Source organism: Falco biarmicus, chromosome 4 (assembly GCF_023638135.1).
Source record: "Falco biarmicus isolate bFalBia1 chromosome 4, bFalBia1.pri, whole genome shotgun sequence".
Classification (NCBI taxonomy): Eukaryota; Metazoa; Chordata; class Aves; order Falconiformes; family Falconidae; genus Falco; species Falco biarmicus.
In genome coordinates, this window is record NC_079291.1 from 86,156,999 (window position 1) to 86,176,896 (window position 19,898).

General features: G+C 51.2%; 1 protein-coding gene across 3 annotated transcripts in view; it reads left to right on the forward strand.

Annotated features, from left to right (window-relative positions):
• LMF1 (lipase maturation factor 1) overlaps positions 1–19,898 on the forward strand; it is a 206,399-nt gene that overhangs the window by 181,264 nt on the left and 5,237 nt on the right. For all 3 annotated transcript variants that reach the window (XM_056338286.1, XM_056338287.1, XM_056338288.1), the window contains 2 exons: positions 2,988–3,171; positions 13,470–13,582. In XM_056338286.1, coding sequence (XP_056194261.1) covers positions 2,988–3,171; positions 13,470–13,582 — 297 coding nt within the window. The remainder of the gene's footprint in view (positions 1–2,987; positions 3,172–13,469; positions 13,583–19,898) is intronic.

A 19,898-nucleotide genomic window follows, 5' to 3' on the forward strand; every position in this document is an offset into this window, starting at 1 on the left:
ACAAGACAAATTGAGAGGACAGGTCCAGCAGCAGTCTGGCTGCTGCCTTCAGTTCAAGAAATCCTGCGCACGGCTGCAGGGTGAGGCTGGACGAGGGAGGCATCTCCAGCTGCAGTCGTAACCGGGCTGGTTTTTAAACATCTGAGTCTAGATTTTCTGGGGACAGGTCACCAGGCTTAGGTAAGCCACGGCTGGGGTCACCAGGATTAAGTGAGCCACAGTTGGAGTCACCAGGCTTGGGTGAGCCACGGTTGGGGTCACCAGGCTTGGGTGAGCCATGGTTGGGGTCACCAGGCTTAGGTGAGCCGTGGTTGGGGTCACCAGGCTTGGGTGAGCCACAGTTGGGGTCACCAGGATTAAATAAGCCATGGTTGGGGTCACCAGGCTTGGGTGAGCCACTGTTGGGGTCACCAGGCTTAAGTGAGCCATGGTTGGGGTCACCAGGCTTAGGTGAGCCATGGTTGGGGTCACCAGGCTTAGGTGAGCCGTGGTTGGGGTCACCAGGCTTGGGTGAGCCATGGTTGGGGTCACCAGGCTTAGGTGAGCCACGGTTGGGGTCACCATAACCATTCTTCTGTGCTTGGCCCTCCCAGGCTCTTCCAACTGAGAAAATGCTGGAAAACAGGGCTTCATCTGAACAGCTTGCCCCAGGGGCAGCAACAGGGCTAGTCTTCTTTGCAGGGACATCTGGCTTTGCCACCACCTTGCTGTGGTGGATTTGGGGTGTCCCCCAGAGGTCTGAGCCGAGGGGTGGGGTGGGCAGCTCTTGGGGCAGTGGGCTCTGGAGGAGGTCCCACAGGAGAAGCCAACAGTAATTAAACAGGTTTTAGAAAAGGCGGAGCAGGTTGGCTGCTGAGAGGGCTGGCTGAGCGGATGGTGAAGGGGAGGAGCAGGTCTTACTGTGAGCACTGGAGATGCAGAAGACACTGGGAGAACATGTTTCCCCCAGTTTTTCAAATAGCAAAAATTTCTGTGGAAAAAAAAAAGTTAGAAAAAAACATGATTAAAAATATCAACGCTAGTTGGGAAAATGCTGAATTTCTCCTTTTTTCTGAGAGGAGGACGAATAACCCCTGAACCTCTTTGAAGGTTGGAATGGTGAAGCTACGGGAGATTGTTTTCTTTGGGTTGTTGTTCTTTTTCTTCTTCAGCCCATGGTTTCTGTTTCAAGAGTTACCAGAACCTAAAGAGCATGTGATGAAATGCTGCTGTAATATGTTTGTAATTCCAGCCTATGTAAACCAATAAAAAGAGGATTGCAGCTTATAATGAATATACGATTATGTGAAACTTGACATATTTTGAATCACACAGTAGGAACATACTTTTATTAGTAATTTGGTGTCCCTGATTTACAGCGTGTTTCTAACCATTGGGCAGCTGGCCACGGCTCATAACTCAGCCTAGCGTATAATATGGAACTTGGCTGGAGAATCCAGAAATCTATTAAATGTAGGTAACAATTATAAGCGGAGACATACAGCATTCCTTGGGTTGTAAGCATCTATCACTGGAAGCCATTGGGGGAGAAGGTGGAGACCATGTGTTTCCAAACTTTCGGTTTCTTGGGTTGAAGGAGAAGGGACTGAAGTAGTAAAAAATTAAAAGGGTGTTGGGAGCTGGACAACTTTGATAGGCAGAATTACGCAGTTACGTGTTCGTTATGGAAAACAGCTCTCTGGTGCAGGCGAGCATCACTGGCAGGTCATTGAGAACTTGATGATGGTGTTTTCACGTGGGCTCGCCGTGGCCTGGAGAGTTTGCCATCCCCCTGCTCTACCACCTTGCTGTGCAGAGAGAGTCCGGCCAGGCAGCAAAGGGGATACACATGACCTGCCTTGAGGCTGGGGGGCTTTTTAACCAAGTTTCTATACATCAGTTGGGTATGGGGGGCTTTTTTGTTTTCTTTTTCTGCTTTTCTTGGCTTGGTTTGCATTGGCTCACACATGACCTCTTCCTCCTCCTCCTCCTCTTGCTGAGTAATAGCTCCGTGAGACCTGTCTTCCAGCCAGAATGGTGAAATGTTTGGGCATGTAGAGGCAGCTGTTAATGGTGTCCCCAGAGTCAGCTCCTGGGGGGTGCTCCATCTGGGGCCAGCCACCTCCCCAGGGCCGAGGCAGCAGTAGCCAGATGGCCTGGGCTCCCTGGGGCCTGTCCTGCCCTTTGCCACAGCCAAGGTTTGAGCCGGAGCTCAGCGCCCCATGGCCACGCTGCAGGGAGAGCCAGGCTCGCATAGGGGATGCTGGAGTGGTCCCAGCTGGAAGCTGCTCTGCTGATCCTGCAGCCTGGAGGTCTCAGGGCCAGACCTTTGCAATGCCGAGGCAGGATTTCTGTGCACGATCACCTGGGAAACTTCCCCTGCAGATGCCGTTGGTGGCTGTGCTGCTAGGGCAGCCACACATACCAGTTACCAGTGTGTATTTTTGCACATGGTGCATGCTAAAAACGTGGAGATGGAGCAATGTTTTGTGAACATCCTTCATCTCTGCTTCCTCTTATCATCAGGAGCTTGTAGTCGAAGAGCTCCTGTATCATGGGAGTCGTCAGAGTAATAGAAACAAAGGTTTGCTTCAGAAACATGGGACAGAGAGAGAGGTGGGTGGAGGCTGAAGATGCTCATCCCAGGTGGGACTTGGGAGACACTGGCTGTGTTCTCCCAGTGTCTTGGACAAGTGTCAGGCTTTGATCTAGAAAGACAGACCCATTGATTTCAGTGGGAATCATCTTTTGGGGCCATAATCCCTCCTTGGACTGGCACAACTGCAGCGAGATAGAGAGGAGCATGGGAGGGCATGGAGGTTGAAGTTTTCCATGTAGTTTGCTGCTAGAGAGACAAAAGTCTGCTGGACCGACAGGTTCCCTATAGCTTGACCTGTCGGGATCCACGTACACCACGAGGCCACTGACTCGCGTTGCCACACTGTTGACTCTCAGGAATGAGCATTTTACATGACCTGCAGCAAACACCATCATGTTGCATCCCACAGCATTACCAAGGAGAGAACAGAAGTCATCCTTCAGGGGACGTCCAGCCTGGATCCCAATGACCCCGCTGCCGTCTGGGAGGAGTATGACTTCAAATGCAAACCTGGGGACTTGAAGAGGCGGCCGTGCTTTATTACCCCCTACCACTACCGCTTGGACTGGCTCATGTGGTTCGCTGCCTTCCAGGTGTGTGCCTTTCGCTGTTCTGAGACCTGAGTGTCCCTTGACCAGGAAAAACAATTTAAATGAATTTACTATGTGTTGGGGTGGGTGAGGGAATGTTTGAAGCCCCTAAGTTCATTATGGTTTTTTTTTTAAAAAAAACCTTGTGTTCCTAAAGGACGTCTGCTCCTAATGTAATGAAACTTGGAAGTTTTATGTGGGGCTTTTTAATTGTTTCTCAGCAATAGCAAGAGTTAAAGACATTGGGAAAGTCCCTGGACTGCCCTTGCCTCACAAAGCGGTAGCATGGTGGGGCAGAAGCTGCCTTGCAGGGTACCTGGGACTCACCGGGGCTGGCAGCATCCCTGGCTGCCCGCTCTGCCAGCCAGCTTGAACCTGTGTCCCTGTTGGGGACACCCCTGGGGACACCGGCAGTTGCTTCCACTGCCCGCCTGCCTACGTGTGGATGTAGGGTCCCTCAAAATGTTTTCCCCACATGGTGTCAGCAAACAGGTGACAGCCATAAATTAAAAAGAGAAGAGGGGAGAAACCTGTGAAATTAATTCTTGTATATCTTTTAACCTATTCTGTAAAACCTTATTCACATGAGCATGAGAACTTGGACTGGGTTTTACAAAACCGGGGCTTACAGCAGTGGCATGAGGCAAACCCATCTCAGATTATCACAGGCTTTTCTCTTTGTTCCTGTATCCTCTCCCGGCGTATCCTCTTCCCTCGCTTCTCTCCCCAAGCCCCAAACTTCTCTGTTTGCTTTCTTTGTGGTATTTTCATTTAGGCGCCTTTTGGATTCCTCAGCGATGACATAACCATTGCTCTTTGGCTATGGTTTTATATTTACCCTGCTAGTTTTTGTGTGCTGGAATTTCATTTAATCTGCATTAGGTACGCTTATCCCTCAGCAAGACAACAGTAAAGGTTAAATCTCAAGCCAGCAATGGTGCCCAGCGTTACACGGAGGTGCAGAAGATTGAATGGGAGTTGTTGGTTTAAACCTGACTGTATTCTGGGAGGGCTCTGGCAGCAGAGGAGAAATCCAGTTCACCCAAGCAAAGGTTGTTTCTGAGATGAGAGAAAGGCTGTTTGTTTCCAGGGCAGGAACATCCCGAAGGCTTTAAAATACAAAGTGATCGCAGGTTTAAAAGCAGAGGAGGGGAGTGCGTAAGTGCTTATGCATCACGGGTGAGCACGGGCTGTGCTGGTGCTGAGAGATGCTGTTACACCCCAGCACCACCCCTGCGCAGAGCCGGGCTGGGTGCTGAGTGACTGGGATGTACCCGGCAGCCTGGGGAGGAGGAGGAAGAGGAAGTAACACGGCCTCTTTGCATCTTTATTATTAGCATTTAATTCACTGCAAGGTTCCCCCAGGTGTTTCTGTTCAGCCAGGGGGCTGCGGGAGCGCATGCCTGCCAAGGCGTCTGTCCACGCCAGCTGATTAGCAGCAATTAGTGCTGTGGGTCTCGGGGTGCTGGCAGGAGGAGGGTGCAAGCCCCCGGCTTGGGTGGCTGGGTGCCGGGGTGTGCATCAGCCCTGGAGCGTGTCCGTCACCTCCCCGCTGCAGCAGCACTGGCTGGAAACGGGTCGGCTGCCCCGGTATGAGCATCCCATGCCCGCTGCTGCGCTGCCTGGTTCCCTCCGGCCGCTGGGACCTTCCCCACGCCTGCCAGCGTGCACAGGTCCACGTGAAGCAATTTTGGATCTGGCTTAGGAGAGGTATTAACAGAAGGTGCACAAAGGAGGAAAAAAAAACCCTGCCGAACAGTGGGGATGACTTGCTGAGAACAGGAAGGCCGTTAGCCCAGGCGCAGCGCAGGCATTTTCAGAGCTGGATGTTCAGGCATGTAAAAACCTGCTTAAGCACGGAATTAAATGCCATTTGGAGTGGCCGAATGTTTGTTTGAAAACTCTGAGCTGTATATTTGGTGCCAGCTGTCATCCCTGGGAAAGCTGGCTGTCCCGCCGTCACCCCGGGCTGCCACAGCCAGGAGGAGTCACCATCCTTCAGGTGTTGCTTAGACTTTAGTTGCGCAGAGCTGCAGAAAGGATGGGAAACCAGAAATTGAAACCCCAGAAGAAATTTGTGAAGCCAGGCAAGTTTTGCAAACCCTGTACAGTAGTTTACGGAGTCCATAAAACCAAGTGACTTCAGCCTCTGGATTAGATTTAATTTGTTTTTAAAATTTCTGGATTTTTTCTACGCCGCCGCTCACTGTCTGCCCCATTGCTTCCCAAGCAGGCGGCTGCGGGGCTGGTTTTGCAGTTCGTTGGCAGTGGTCAGGTAAGGAGCTGACATATCCAGCTCTGACAGGCTGCAGAAAAGCCAGGGACTTGGGGGAAAGATATTTACCATCCCTTTGTGCTGCTCGTGACAGGTTCCTCTTTGCACCTCATCACCACTTGACATATGACGCCTTCCTCCGCTCAGGGTTTCCTGCGAAATTTTCCACCTTGGCTGTAGCTGCAGGATTCGCTTTGAAGAGCTGGAGCATGGGAGAGCCGGGCCCTTGGCACAGCTGGCACGGGCCGGCGTGGCGGGGGAGCCGTCGGCACAGTCCTGGCACGGGAACGGGAGGAGCCGCAGTGCTGCCCCACCTCTGGACTGCAATTTATTAGTTGCCTGCCTCTTAATTACCGTTCCAGTAGTGCCATAATTATATGTAATGTAACATGGCATTATTTTTCCAGGAAACAATTTTCGCTATGTTAATTTTATTATCTAAATATAATATGCCTTTTCACTTGTTTTCTAAATCCCCTCTTTGTTTTGCGTGTCTCGCCATCCCGAGGGTGCTGTAGCTCTGAATTGAAGTCCTTCATTTCGCTCTGGCAGGGACATAACCCGTCCTGAAGCATGTCTGCCTTGCTTCTTCCCGTCTGCAGCCGGGGAAAAACTCCCACAAACCAGCAGCAGCGTGTGGAAATCTGTGCAGCCTTTTTCAGTTGTTTCTCAGCAGCCGCCTCGGCTGGGACCCCCTTCGCTCCATCACCCAGCTGATAACCCGGTCCCCTGTCTGCAAATTGGGCTGGGGTGGTGTCAAGAAAAATGATGTGTCTGTGGGCCAGGAGCTGCTGTTCAGGTGCTCGTTGCTGAGGTTGATTGCTCCAGATCACCTGCTTCCATCGAAGCAATTTAAACCAAGGTCTGAGCCAACTTAATGCACGAGCACATTTCTGAGGAGCTGTTGCTAGCTGGAAAGAATGGCACTATGTGCTTCCTGCATTTGCAGGTGCCACCGAGCTGTGAGCACAAGAGGACAAGGTCTGAAAGCCCAGCGTTCTCACTGGCTTGGGTCCGGGCAGGAGGAGAGGGGTGTGCAGTGCTGCAGGTGGGCAGGACCCGTCTCCACTCTGGGATGGGATGGAGCAAAGCATCTGGCGAAGCCCCTTGGGCTGAGCGTGTATCGCAAGGTGAGCACGCTTCAGAAAAGGCATCGTGAAAAGGCCAACACGGTACCATAGCAGGCGAGCAGGCATTCGGCATGCCTGGTGTCACCCACGACACTCAGCCGAGCACCCAGTTCAGGAGGGATGCAGCTGAGTGGCAAGGGTGCAGAAGAGGGACCCGCAGGAAGAAAAGGGGTGCAGAACTCTTCTCCTCCAGCAGCAGAGCAAACAAATCTGCATGGGCATCCCAGCGTCAAAACAGATTTGGAATGGGTGAAAACCTGCTGCAAAGGGGAAAGCAGCAATCTGTTTTCTGTATCCCTGTGGAGAAGGAAGGAAGTGATGGGTGAAATGGCAGAATATGATTTAATCTCAGGAAAATTCAGGTTAAGCATTAGGAAAAACTTTCACCCCTTGACACTTTGTTGCCTTAGTGCAAAGACATCCTGTTTTTACAGAAGCTGGAGGCAAGTTGTTACCACTTTGTCTGTCCTCCAGCTGCTGGTAGCAGCACTCTGGTTATTTTTTGACTTCTCATTCATAGTGGGCATTTGTAGGAGCGCAGCCATCACAACCCAGACCTGAGCTATGCTGTGCTGCTGGTACAAAAAGCATTACAATTTTTGGCAGCCCGTGGGTGGATTCAGCACTGTTAATAAATAGCAACCAGAAAACAAAATACTGCTCATAGTTTTGGGGCTTCAGGTTCGTCCCTTTTCCTGGTAGAGGGATGTCTTGGACTTTACAAAAGCCAGTTGTTTATCGTACCAAAGATTTGTTCTTCACCAGTGGGCAGTAGTGGAAAGCTCTGAATAAATTAAAATCAAAGGGAAGGCTTTTCCCTTCCTTACGATGGCATGAAGGTTGTTTATTCTGCTTGGGGACTGCATTTGGCCAGCACGAAGGCACGCTCTTGGTGCTTACCAAATAACTACTCAAAAAATAACAAAGCTAATGCCATCTTCATATTGTTCTTTAAAGCCCAGTGTCATGTTGCGTTGTACCTGGAAGCTGCTCCAAAGGTTTCTGTATGTCAGGACTGGCACAGAGACCGCTTAGACTGGTGGCCCATGTCACCATGTCCTATGGGGCTCTGCAGACCATCAGCAAACCTGCCGCAGAGCAGCATTTGCAATGCACTGAGAATCAGCGTGTGTTTTCCAGATACAATGAGGAAGTTTATAAATAAACGTCAGCTGCCTTCCTGAGACAAGAGAGAAGCTTCAGCAACAGGATTGATGCTCTGAAGATCTCCCCTGGGTGGTAACAGGGAGTTACTTGATGTTATCACACAGAAACTGGAAGAGCTGAGAAGAAGTAACCCTCTACAGAGAAGGCAGATCAATATTTTTGAAAATATTTTATTCAAGGCCTCTGTTGCCTCAGTCTTCCAGCCAGAGGGTGCTTACAGGAAAAAGCTGCAAGGCAGCAGAATGGAGGAGGAGGTGTGTGTAACGTAATAAAACCTAAACCTCATGCGCAGTGTACTAAGCTCAGCCTTTTACATTTCCTTTCTTCCCCCTTCTAAAAATACAGGCCTCAATTCACTTCCATTTTCCATTGCAGCATTCATACATTTTGGTCCATGTTCAGCATGGAAGAATTTTATTTTCTTCTTTCAACTGTGATTAGTTGTCTCCCTGTGAATATGAAGAATTGCAAAGCCCCACGCCGCATGTAGACGCACTGCAGGCTGGATGGCGGCAGCTGCCTCCAGGAGTAACACAGCGATGGAAGTGCCCAGAAACCCAAATAAGCCTGATAGCCTATCGTACCACGGACTGTCTAAATACAGCGTAAGACCTTGTCTATGCAGGGAATGATTATTGTCTACAGTGGCTATTGTATCTCCCTGTCTAGACTCTATTCTGGAACAAAGTGACTTTTCTTTCCAAATGCAGAGGTGATACGGGAGCTATGCCAGGTGCACGATTTCCCCGTATAGGCAAGATCTAAGAGCCGGTTCCCAAAGTCTTGCTCCGCTCTCTCACACAGTCTTTTATTCCTCAGCCCGGACCTGCCACGCTCTGCCCTGCACCCACCTCCTCAGGGACCTGCTGCTTTCCCAAATGTTTCCTAATGGGATGGGTTAAGGGATGGCTTTTAGCGAGGCTTGAGAAACTGTCCCCACTGAAATACTATACATTGAGCCAGACCTGCGGAGAAACAGCTTGCCTCTTTGGGAAACTAATAGAAGGGGATGTGGTTATTGGAGATAAGGAGAAGCGATGCGACCTGATGTAGCCTTTGACCTTCCTTGGTTAAGTCGCTTGGGTAGCAGGATGGCAGCAAACAGTGGTGAGCGGGAATATTGTAAAAAAGCAAAGGGTTGCATTAGTTATGCCGTGTTTTCTGTGGGACGTGGATTATTTCTCCAGCTGATAGCTCAAGTTCCATAAACAGCAACAGTCGAAGGCGCTTAGCTACAGAAGTGGAAACAGCAATGTAAACAGCAACGTGAATATTGGGTGAAAATATCCCAGGACGGTGGAGTTACCGCCTTACCTCCCGCAGTGGGTAGGCTGTGACGCAAAAAATGCCCCTTACGACACAGCGCGGGAAATGTAAACCTCCCCTACCCCTCTGTCATCTGCCTGTGCACACCGACGCTGCTGTGAAACCGTGCAGGGCTCCCAACCATGTGAAATAATAATGCTGGGCTCCCGTGCCAAGTTTCCAGCTGTTTCCACATGTGCATCTCATACTTACCTCCTCCCGTGCGCCTGTGCCAGGACCGAGATTCAATAAAATGCCACACTAATCCGCAGTCCTTTTTCATTAAATGACCAATTAAAGCTAGAGGAAAAGGGTTCTTATTATTATTTCAGTTGGGAACATGTTCCCTGTAGTGCCGGGTGGTTTTCATATGTATTTTGTGTGATGATTATATTCTTTTCTACTTTGTCATCTCTGCAGAGTTCAGTTGCTACTGTGTCTGCTTTGACCCAGCTCCTCGCTGTTGCCTGACTTAGCGGTGATTGGGTTGTAAGTTCTTTAAAGTTATTAAGTACCTGCGTATACAAGTTCATGTGTTCAAGGTGAGAATGCCGTGTTTATACGCTCGTAGAGTGCATCAGTGAAGAGGTCAGAGAATATCGGCAGCTGAAGAGAAGTCTCAGGGCAGCGTCGCTCCGGGAGGCGGTGGTACCCCAGGCTGCGCAGTGATGCTTAGCTCCCCATGCTGGGCGGTGGGTGGGTGGGTGCGGAGAAGGAGCAAACTCCATCCCAGAGCAGTGTACGCCGCGAGGCTGGCACAGGAAGCTGGGGGCGGGGGGCAGCTGCCCGAGCACCGCACAGGGCTGAAGCCCATCAGGAAACAAAAGCTCATGGGCTCTTAACACCTGGTTGCAGGTCCTCTTTGTTAGTCCACTGTGTTGTACCTAAAACCTGTTTTTTGGACATCTTGAGCTGCCTTTCCCAGGCATTTTAGTGGGACTGACGATGGATTTTTGTGTCTTTTGGTTCATCAGTTGCTTTCTGTGTAAACCAGAAAGAAAGCTCTCAAAAGATAAAGGAGGAAGGCATGTCCCTGCTGGGGGGGGCTGCAGCTCCCCAGGGCTCTCTGTTCAGCGTCAGACAGGGAGTTGTGCAGCTCATGGCACATTTCAGTGTGCTCCGACCAGCAGCTTGTAGCAGCAGGCTGTGTGGGTCACACTGGGTTCCCCAGTAATCCCAGCACGGGTACAGCAGGGGCCGTGCGTGGCACGAGGTGAGCTGTAGCCCCAGTTTTGGAGAGCAGGAGCAGGGGGAGGGCGCTTGGTCCGTGCCCATGTCTTGACGGAGACAGCAGCCCGCGGACCTGTCGCTGGTGCGGTCGGTCCCCAGCTGCCTCTGTGCTCTCTGGAGAGCCAAAACCTCAAGCTGACCCCAGCACGTGCATGCCTGCTCATCTTAAAGCAATGTGTGCATCCATCCTGTGGGGTTTTTCTTTTTATTGATCCACTGGATGGTTCAAGCTCTGACTCCTGTTTTGCGCACCCGGAGCCGGTGGAAGTGCCAGGCAAATCCCTCCTATCCTGACAGCCACAGCTCTGCAAACGGTGTTCGGCTGTGGGTCCCACTGGATCCACGGACAGAGGAACCATCACCTTCCCACCCTGTGGTGTGATGCTTCCCTGGATGCAGCCCAGATCTCCTGGACTCTTTCTTTCCTCCCTTTGCCACCGTATCAGTTTACAGAGTAATGAGTTAAACAGCGCGGTCGTTAGTGTGGCTCAGCTCCTGCGTGCTCCAAGCATCAGCGCTGCACGATATCTAAGCCTCCGTGCTGGGGGGAGTGTGGGGGGCTGCACCGGGTGGAAATTTCTCACCGCAGACTTTGCTGGGGCCAGACATGTTGTAAATTTTACAAGAAAAACACTTTACAAACCAGAAGTCAAACTCTCGTGCGCATGGAGCTGCTAATTAACAATTTGGAGACCATGTGAGCCTGGGAGCTGATTCCACCATTACAGAGCCTCACGGTTTTGAATCAGACTTTGAAGATTTGGGGTCCTCCATAAAGGTCTGGCTCTAGGAGTCTGGTGATTCCTCTTTCTGTTCTTCTCCTGCTTCTCCCCAACTTGCAGACACGAACACTCACCCCTCCCAGGCCCTCCTGGAAACAGCACTTACAACCATACGGAGCACTTTAAAAAGGATGCCCGGGGAGGCACAGCATGCTGAAGATCTGACTCATAATATCTGATCACTTGCAATGGCTGTCACATCTCTCGGGAGATCCTCACTCACAACCAAGGATCCCCCAGGCTGCGGGTCCCCATGTGGCACCCACCCTCCCAGAGCCAGGCACCTGGGGCATCGCTGAGCCGTCAAGGGGCAGGGAGCCACTCAGCGCGGCTGGGAGTCTTGGCGTGAGTCATCCTGTGACGACACGCTTGGGCCCTTGGCAAGGATGCTGCCGGCTTTTTCTGTGGCCCTGCCAGCCCTGGCAGGGTTATTGAGAGATTTGCAAGGTTTGTGTTTAACATCTCATGTGATGCCAAGCTCCTGGCTCCAGGACTCACCGCGTCTCCCCTCCCAGAGCGCTGCGTTGGGGCCACAGTGGCCTCGGTCCTGCATGGGCTGAGGTGCCCTGGCCCTCCCTGACAGCCGCCACCACCTCCTCCACGCCGGGAAGGGGACCGGGAGATGGGACGGGGTGGCACAGGGTGTTGATGGAGCAAGGGGTGTGCTGGAGGTTAAACAGGGCTTTGGGGTGGGCAGAGCATGGCACGGGGCCATGGTGGGAAACGTGTTTCTGTGACTGTGAACACCCCTGCCCCACCACCCATCCATGCTGGTGGTGCAGCAGGGGCAGCAGCTGGAACAAGCCGTGCGGTGAGGCAGGACCGAAGCAGGTGTATGGGGAGAATAATCTTTTCTAAAAAGTTGTTGGCTTCAATATCTGTGGTTTTCCTCTAAATTGTGATGAGCACGGGTCAGAAACCCTGTGAGGTAGAGCTGCCGCTTGATGAGCCTTTCCACCAGCATTTGGTGTTTTCCATCTCGTTTCTCTCCTCTGTTTCCCTTAGCAACGGAAATAACAAACTTTACCATTAGAAAAGTTTTGCAGAGTAACTTCGCCTTGATGTTCTGCATTAGTCACAGTCCTGCAGGTACAGCTGCCGGGTTTCGCTTTCCCACAGTGTCCCCTACTGCTTGCATTAAAAAATCCATTTAGGTACACATTAAAAAAGGAGGCGGGGGGCAGGGGGGCAGTCTTAATGGAAGTATAAAGCACAGAAAGTCACCAGAAGGGGAAATGCTTTTTATGGAGCCTCAGCAAGAATCCCTGTGACCAGCATGAGATGCATGGATTCCTGGAGGGAGGTAAATGCAGAGGCAAGTTCTGCCCCCGCAGCTTGGGCTGCTCCCTGCTCCCTTTCAGTGGCTGCACCATTAAGGGGATGGCATAGGCGCGGGATGTGGAGAGGACAGATGAGATGAAAGGAAATAAAGAGGAGAGAGAAATCAGGAACAGAGAAGTCACTTTCTCCTGTTTTCTCTTGGATAACACAACAGGGGAAAGCAACCTATTTTAAAATGATGGATGGATTGTCATTTCAAAACATGCCATTACTGTTCCTCTGTGGAGCTTGCTGCTGAAAGAAATCATTTAAATCAAGGATTTGGGGTGCAGAATTGGTAAGAACACTCCAACTATGTTAGAGATGCGTGAAGCCAAAAAGAGATTTGTGATCCAAGGTATAGGAGGAGCCACAGCTCGTGGTGGGAGTACCACTGGACCCAGACCATCTCCTGGACCAGCGATGCACTATGCTTTCCTGGTAGCAGCAGCTGTAGGCTTCTCCCTGGCACTGGGATAAAGCGGTGCTGTGGGTCAGCGGGGATGCAGGGCTGGCAGAAACACCCCCTCAGGCACCTCACATGGAGCAGAGGTCTCTGTCATGGCAGGGTGGTGCAGGTGGAGATGCATCCCTGACTGTCAGCTAGTCTCTGATCATCAGCTGAGCTGTGGCTGCTGGCTGTGGACACGCTTTTTGCTTCACCACCAGCCCCCCCCCGCCCCCTCGCTGTAATGTGAATTCCTTAGGGGATGCTTGAGATGGAGGATGCTACTTTGCAGTTGGGGCGGGCTGGGAGCGTGTGCGTAGCCGTCCCAGCTCAGCTAACAAACTCATTAGACCTTTGTGACTTGCACACCCTCAGTTGTGGCTGTGCCCTCAGGAATGATTTCCAGATGAGACGAGCTCAGTGAAGCTCTCCCTGCACCCCACAGATGCCAGAGGGTCTCGGTGTGGACCTCAAGGTGTTGGATCCCACAGGATCCGTTCCCTGCAACACCAGGCAATTCATTGCTGCTACCCAAATCAGTTGTAATCTCTCCCCAGAGACCACACAGAAGTCTTTAATGCTAATCACACTACATGGCAAGCCTAACAGCGCCTAACGCTTTTATATTTTATTCCTTCCTCAAGACCTATGAGCAGAATGAATGGATAATCCACTTGGCTGGGAAGCTGCTGGCCCAGGAAGAGGAGACCTTGTCCTTGATGGCAACGAACCCGTTCGCGGGCAGAGCACCCCCACGGTAAGCCTTGGGTTTTGCCGAGAGCTGGAAGTACCTGGGCTCCGTCTTGGTCCTACCCTGGATGCCCACACCTGGTTTCTCTTGATGGATTGGGGTGGGGTGGGGGTGGTGCCCAGGCAGTCCGGGGTACAGGAGGGCGGGCACCAGGAAGAGCTGGTGCTCCCAGAACCTCAGTGCCTTTCTGGGGGGGGACACGAGGACCCTTGGGCTGAGCCTGTCCCCGGGCAGGTCTGCAAAGGGCTCAGCGCTGCTCCTCTTGGACAGCAATCCAGGCTGCTCAAGTGGTTTCCTGCCCATCAGCTTTAGATTTTTTTTGTCGTGATCGCTTTGTGAGCTCAGATCGAAAGCGCTGCTTCTATCGCCCTACTGGGGCATTTCAAAGACAAACTGGCCCCGCAGAAATGACTGTTTTTGTGAACACTTGTCTTGGAAGTGTCTGTGTTTTCAGTGAAAAGACAAAGCAAACATCAGCAAGTGAAAGGCACAGATGAAAACCCCAAGGTTTTTATACAAAAGGAAATTTTTCACAAAAGTGTCTGTTTTGTTGATGAAGTTATTTTTAGCTGAGAAAACATTTTAAGGGAATTTTGGATCAACTTGAGTAATACTATGCTCTTGCTAATATTTTCCATTCGAGGCTCTTAGGATGCACTGCAAAGGAGGAGGAAGGCTGACAGTACTGTGTGAAACGAGCTTCCTCCTGCACCCTGCTGCTGCTTGTGGGCTTCAGCACAGTGCGTCCCCCAAACCCTCTGAGAGACTCCTTTTCCACCTAGACACTAAGAACTTCCACATTTTACCAAACTGCTTCCTCTGAGGTGATTTACACATCCCAGGATGCTATAGATGGATAAACCCATGACGGTTTAGACTCTGAGCTGAATGTATGTCTGTATGTAGTCTGCAAAAACTCCAAAGCTTGGAACACAACTGTTAAGTGAGCTGCCCACCATCACATTGGAGTATTTCTAAAAAATAACATTCCTGGGGTTCCCTGGCATCCAGCCCTGTCATGGTGCACAGCACCTTGTCAGAGCATTGGTACAGGCTGATGGAAACATACTCCCCCCAGGTGCAGGAGCCAAGACTGCTGTAAGAACAGTTATTGTGGGGTTTTTACACATCTTCTCATTGGAGAACCCGTTCTCCCGTGGGTGCGACACCGCAGGGCGAGCCGGCAGGCGCTCTGGGTGTGCAGGGCAGGATCCTGCCCACGGCCCAGTGAGAGCAGCCTCAGCGGAGCTCCCGTCAGCGGTGCGTTATGGCTCAGGGCACGTTGTGGGGTGGTGTCGCCGTTTGTTGGGTTACACGGGCAGTGGGTCTGTTACGCACAAGTAATGACACCTTGGCTGCAGTCCAGCGGGGCTCTTGGGCACCTCGGTTAATTATTGCTACAAAAGGCATGCTGGGCTAGAGCAGCACAGCCCTTGCCACGGATGGATCCAGCTTTAAGAATGTGTAAGGGGGGTGGGGGTTTAGCTCTGCTTGGCCGTGCTGGGTTTGGCTTTCCATGGGGGGAGCAGGGTGCTGGTGCTGCACCATCACTGCCCTCAGTGGTGTTGAGGAGCACGTGAAACCTCTTTGCTCCGGGTTGTGTTCTGGCTGCGTGTTTCTCTTCGTTTTCATGGACCTTCATTTGAATGCACGTGCATCTATCAGCTGAAGCAGGGTCTGCAGCTTGTGGCAGCGAACTGCACCGCCCTGCCGCTCCCTGCCACCTCCTCGCTGGGGGCTGCGCAGCCTCCATGGCCGTGGCCCATTTCTGACAGCCAGGGAAGGGGCACAGCGCCTGCGCAGCCTTGCACGTGGTGAAGGCAGCGGGCACCTTGTTAGGGTGCTAACGGACACCAGAGCTCACAACGGGCAGAAATTCAGCCCAGTGAGAGGGCTTACCTACTGGGATCCGGTGGGAGCTGGATCCTTCGGGAGCCCATCATGGAGCTGGGGTTGGGGCAGCATTGGCAGCGCTGAGCTGGCCAAGCAGCCGGAGAACCCGGATCACGCTGGCTCTGTCTCGGGTGCATTTATCATCTGCATCTCACCAAACTTCCCTCGTGTCCCCAAGGTTCAGTGCCATAAATTCACTGAGTGAAGTTCACTGCAGGGCGTTCCTTTGCATTGCTTTTTTATGATTTAAAAAAAAAAAAAAAGAAGAAGAAAAAAAGTCAGTCCTGAGTGCTGGCTGACCCCAGGGGTTTTAGCAGAACCTGGGACCTTTAGACACCGAGTCACCAGTTTGAATTAGGTGTCCCCTGGTGCCAGCAGCCAGAAGCCATGACCATCTGGTGGCTGCTGGCAATAAACGGCTCTCGCAATTCACAAAGCGACAGAAGCATTTGATAATCCCAGAGCTGTTTATTACCACGTGTCCCCCAGTGCCATAAACGTTGCTCCTGGTGCTCACCGGGACGGAGGCTGAAAACAAGACATCCTGACAAATTAAAACTCAAGCAAATGTGTATCACGTCTTGCCTTCCCAGACTTTGCCGTAGACGGGCTGCATCTCTTCTCTGCTTTCTGGCATCAGTGGTGTTAAAAAAAATTAATGTGGTTGAACATAGGAACTCATTTTAAAATGAAAATAATGAAGTGGGATGTGGCTGGGATAATGCTACATTGCTCCAGGTGGTGAATAGGTTTTTTTACTGTATTCTGTAACAGGTGAGGAAGTGAAATGTTCAGGAATTTAAAGCAAAACCAAAAGCAAATCTTCATCTTTGTTAGTTTTTATAGGATAACGACTGCAGAGCGTACAGAGGAACGCAAGCAGGTCCAATAAGTAATTACACAGCAGTGTGGATGCTGTGTTGAACACACGGTGCTATAGATTTTGTTGAACAGGGTCTTGATTCATGCGTTACCGTGGTTAAACCAAAGCACAGACTCTGTTTTCACTCTTTAGCAGCTAGTTTATAGTAGGAAAAGATCAGGATCCAGCACTGGTTTTATGTGTCAGCTGCCTTTGCTCTGGCATTAGCTTTGCTTTAAAAGTTTTTCATGGGTCTAGTTTATTTTTGGGTGGCGTAAAGTAAAAATAACAATTTACAAATGCTCGTTTTGGCTCAGACCAAAATCCAACACCCCGTTTCACTCTGGATCCCAGGTTGCGGGTCACGTTTTGGGTTTTGGCGAGCCAAATGCAAACACCTGGGGACATTGGCACCACCCGGGCTTTTACCCAGGTGTGAAGGGGGGTGCTGGGCGCCCACGCTGGGGTGCTGGGTCTGGGTCGGACCCTGTGCTGGGCTCTCGCGTCAGTCACCGCTTCCTCTGGCTATTTACATCTCTTCGGTTATTCTTTGCTGTTAGAGCTTCGCCTGCATAAGGAGGCTGAAGTGACCGTTTGCCTTTTTTTTTTAATTTGTTTTCCAGTTGCTGTGCCCTGTCCCCATTCTGCTGGGTTTACACTCATGGCTTTTGTGGCTGGCGTGGGCACAGCAGCTCCATGAGCTGCTTTTCACCCAACGTTAGTTCTGCTCCGGCGGGCTCGCTTGCTCGGGTTTGGGGTTTTTTCCTTTATATTTCAAACCCACCATTTCTTTGTTTAATTTTAAGTGTCCCCTTGTCGCACACTGAAGCTCCCAGCGGGGCTGGCGAGCCCCCTGCACCCACGGCACAGCCCCAGGCACGCTCCCACGGGAGAACCGTGGCCAGAACCCGAGGATCAAGCTGTACCCTCCGATCTGGGTGTAAGAAGTATAAGAGGCCATTAGCAGGATACCTATTTTTTTAATCCAGACTCCTTAGCAATCTTCCACAGAGTGCTGGATGTGGGCAACCTCAGCGCTGACAGCCGCTTACAGCCAGCCAGCGCCTTTTTGTTATAATTTTGTTTTAATTGTGAACAATAGACTTAAATTTGAGCCTTAGCGGTAGCGCCTGGCAAGAAAAGATAGTTCAGGGGGGCTGTGGCTCCGATGGTTTCCGTGGGGCATCCCTGTGCCCTCTCCCATGAGCCGGAGCCCATTTGCGGCTGCTGCAAACCTGAAGGATCCTTCGCTCCCACCTTCCAGCTGAGGCTTGTGCCCCCCGCAGCTCGGCTCCCTTCAGTAGCTGGGTGGAAAAAAAGCTAATTTTCCTACCATATTCCGCCCCCCTCTGCATTCTAAAGGGAATTTTGAGACTTAATTATTTTCATTCCCTGCTAGACTAAATAATTAGGGGAAGGGACTGTTTTCCATAAGAACATTACGCTCCATACTCCATGGAGTTTATTCTGTTAATGGAAACTCTACACCTTAAATAGCCAAGGGACTTTCAAAATGAGTTAATGCCTTCGAAATGAAATTTCTGAGACCAAAGTTTGTAGGTTTCTTTACAACTCTAGAAATTATAGTATTTTTTCAAGTGTGATAAACTTAAAATGAGAAACAGGTGACTGATTAAAAATGAGGGTATTGTTGAGCGCCCAGCCTAGCTGAGTGTGAAGCTTTACTTCAAGCACAGTGATGTTTGTGGAATGTGGATTTACAAAATATTATTGTGCAGCGGATAGTTCATAAAACACCAGCCGTCATAAATCTGAACGGTAGGGCTTTGGCTGAGAAATTAATAAGTGTTTAACACGCCGTCATGGAAACAGACTGCAACAATAAAAGAAAACAAAAATCAGATTTTGCCTACAGGAGGAAAAAAAAAATCAGGTTTTTATTTTTGACCTGAAGTGTTTGGTGTCTCTGATATTAAATCATGTTCACTTAAGGACTTTTATTGCAATTATAGTAGCACTTCATTGAAAAAGCCCCAACATGTATCCGAGGACCTGGATTTGTAGCGGTGGCGTTATTTATGGAGGCAGCGCTTCCCATTTGATGCTACCTGGCTGCAGGAATGCAAGAAGAATATAACGTTTCGTATTCTTTTTTTTTTTTTTTTTAATTTGATTGCCCATTTATTTCCCATTTGTGTCACGGCTGCGGGGCGCTATACCTGGGGGCACGGTGGACTGGGTTTTCAGGCTGTGGGAGTCACCACGGAGCCCGGCAGGAGGTGGCTGCGGAGCTTTGCACGGTGTAGAAGCCACTTTGGGGGCTGCTCCCTCGGACCCCCCCAGAAGGGGTCAAGGTAATTCTGTAGCTATTGGAAGCAGTGCTGGGAGCAGGAAGGGAGTACGGCGTTATTGGAAGATACGGGCATCACTGAGATGTGGGTGGAAATGGCAGTTCTGTGGTGCAAGGTCCCTCCCAAAATGCCTTCAGAGGAGACAGGGGTGCTGCTCATGGGCATGGGATGCTCTGCAGGGACACGAGTCCTTCAGGGTTTGTTTTGTTTTGTTGAACAAAACCTTCAGGGTTTTGTTGAATCCCACATGCCTCCTCTCATCCCACGGTGTTTCTGTGCTGACACGCAAGTCTCCCTCCAAGGACCTGCGTGGTCCACATGACGGGATGCGGTAAGGGAGCGATGTGACTCTGCTGTCCCCAGAGCCAATCCTCTCCCACGGGTGCTGGTGGCTTCTGTGCGGAGAAGTGAAATGTTTTGTGTGGTTTCCCCATGGAAAAGCGGCTTTGCCAGCAGTGAAACTGTCCCGGGAGGTGACCAGATCCTCAGAGGTGAAGAAGTATAAACACATTCTTTTGGCTTTCTCACCAGGTTTCGCCACGGCGAAATGTTTTACTGCAGTTCGTTTCTTCTTTCCCTATGTACTCGAATCTCAAAGAAAATCTTTATCATCAACATTACAACATCTACTATTATCAGAACAAAATTATTCCACTCTCCTGAATTGAAGTTTAAGGGATTTTCTTTTGGTAAAAACAACCTCGGTATCTCAGCGCTGCTGGGGAGGGCAGAACTCATCTCATGGCGTCGGGATACCCCCCCCGGGTGGGGGATGGGGCTCCCAGCCGCCTCTCGCGGCGGTGGCAGATGCAGCCGTGGGGCAGCTTCCCTGTGGCCCTAGGAGCCGTCTGCCTTGGCCAGGGCAGCTCCTGCCTGGGCTCCGTCGGGAACATCGGCCGCATGCCCATCACGCCTGCGAGACGCTGAACTGAGCCCAGTTGCGGGGTCTGTGGGTGCCGCAGGGAATCCCGGGCAGTGCTGCGAGCCCCGGGAGAGCCGGGTTGCCTTCCCCCAAGGTTTTCTCTGCCCCTGGTACAGACACAGCCTCTGAGCCCCTCTTTCTAACCCGTCGGTGGGGCAAAACCCCCACTTCGCCATCTCCCAAGAGAGTTTGGGGGATAAACTGCCCGTGGGATGCTCTGGCTCTGCAGGGCCAGGTCTTGCAGGAGCCTTGAAGAAGGAGCAGTCAGCGGCGCTGAAAAACAACCCATAAAACTGCCCTTATTCTGCAAACTTGGGCCAAGATGAATTTATG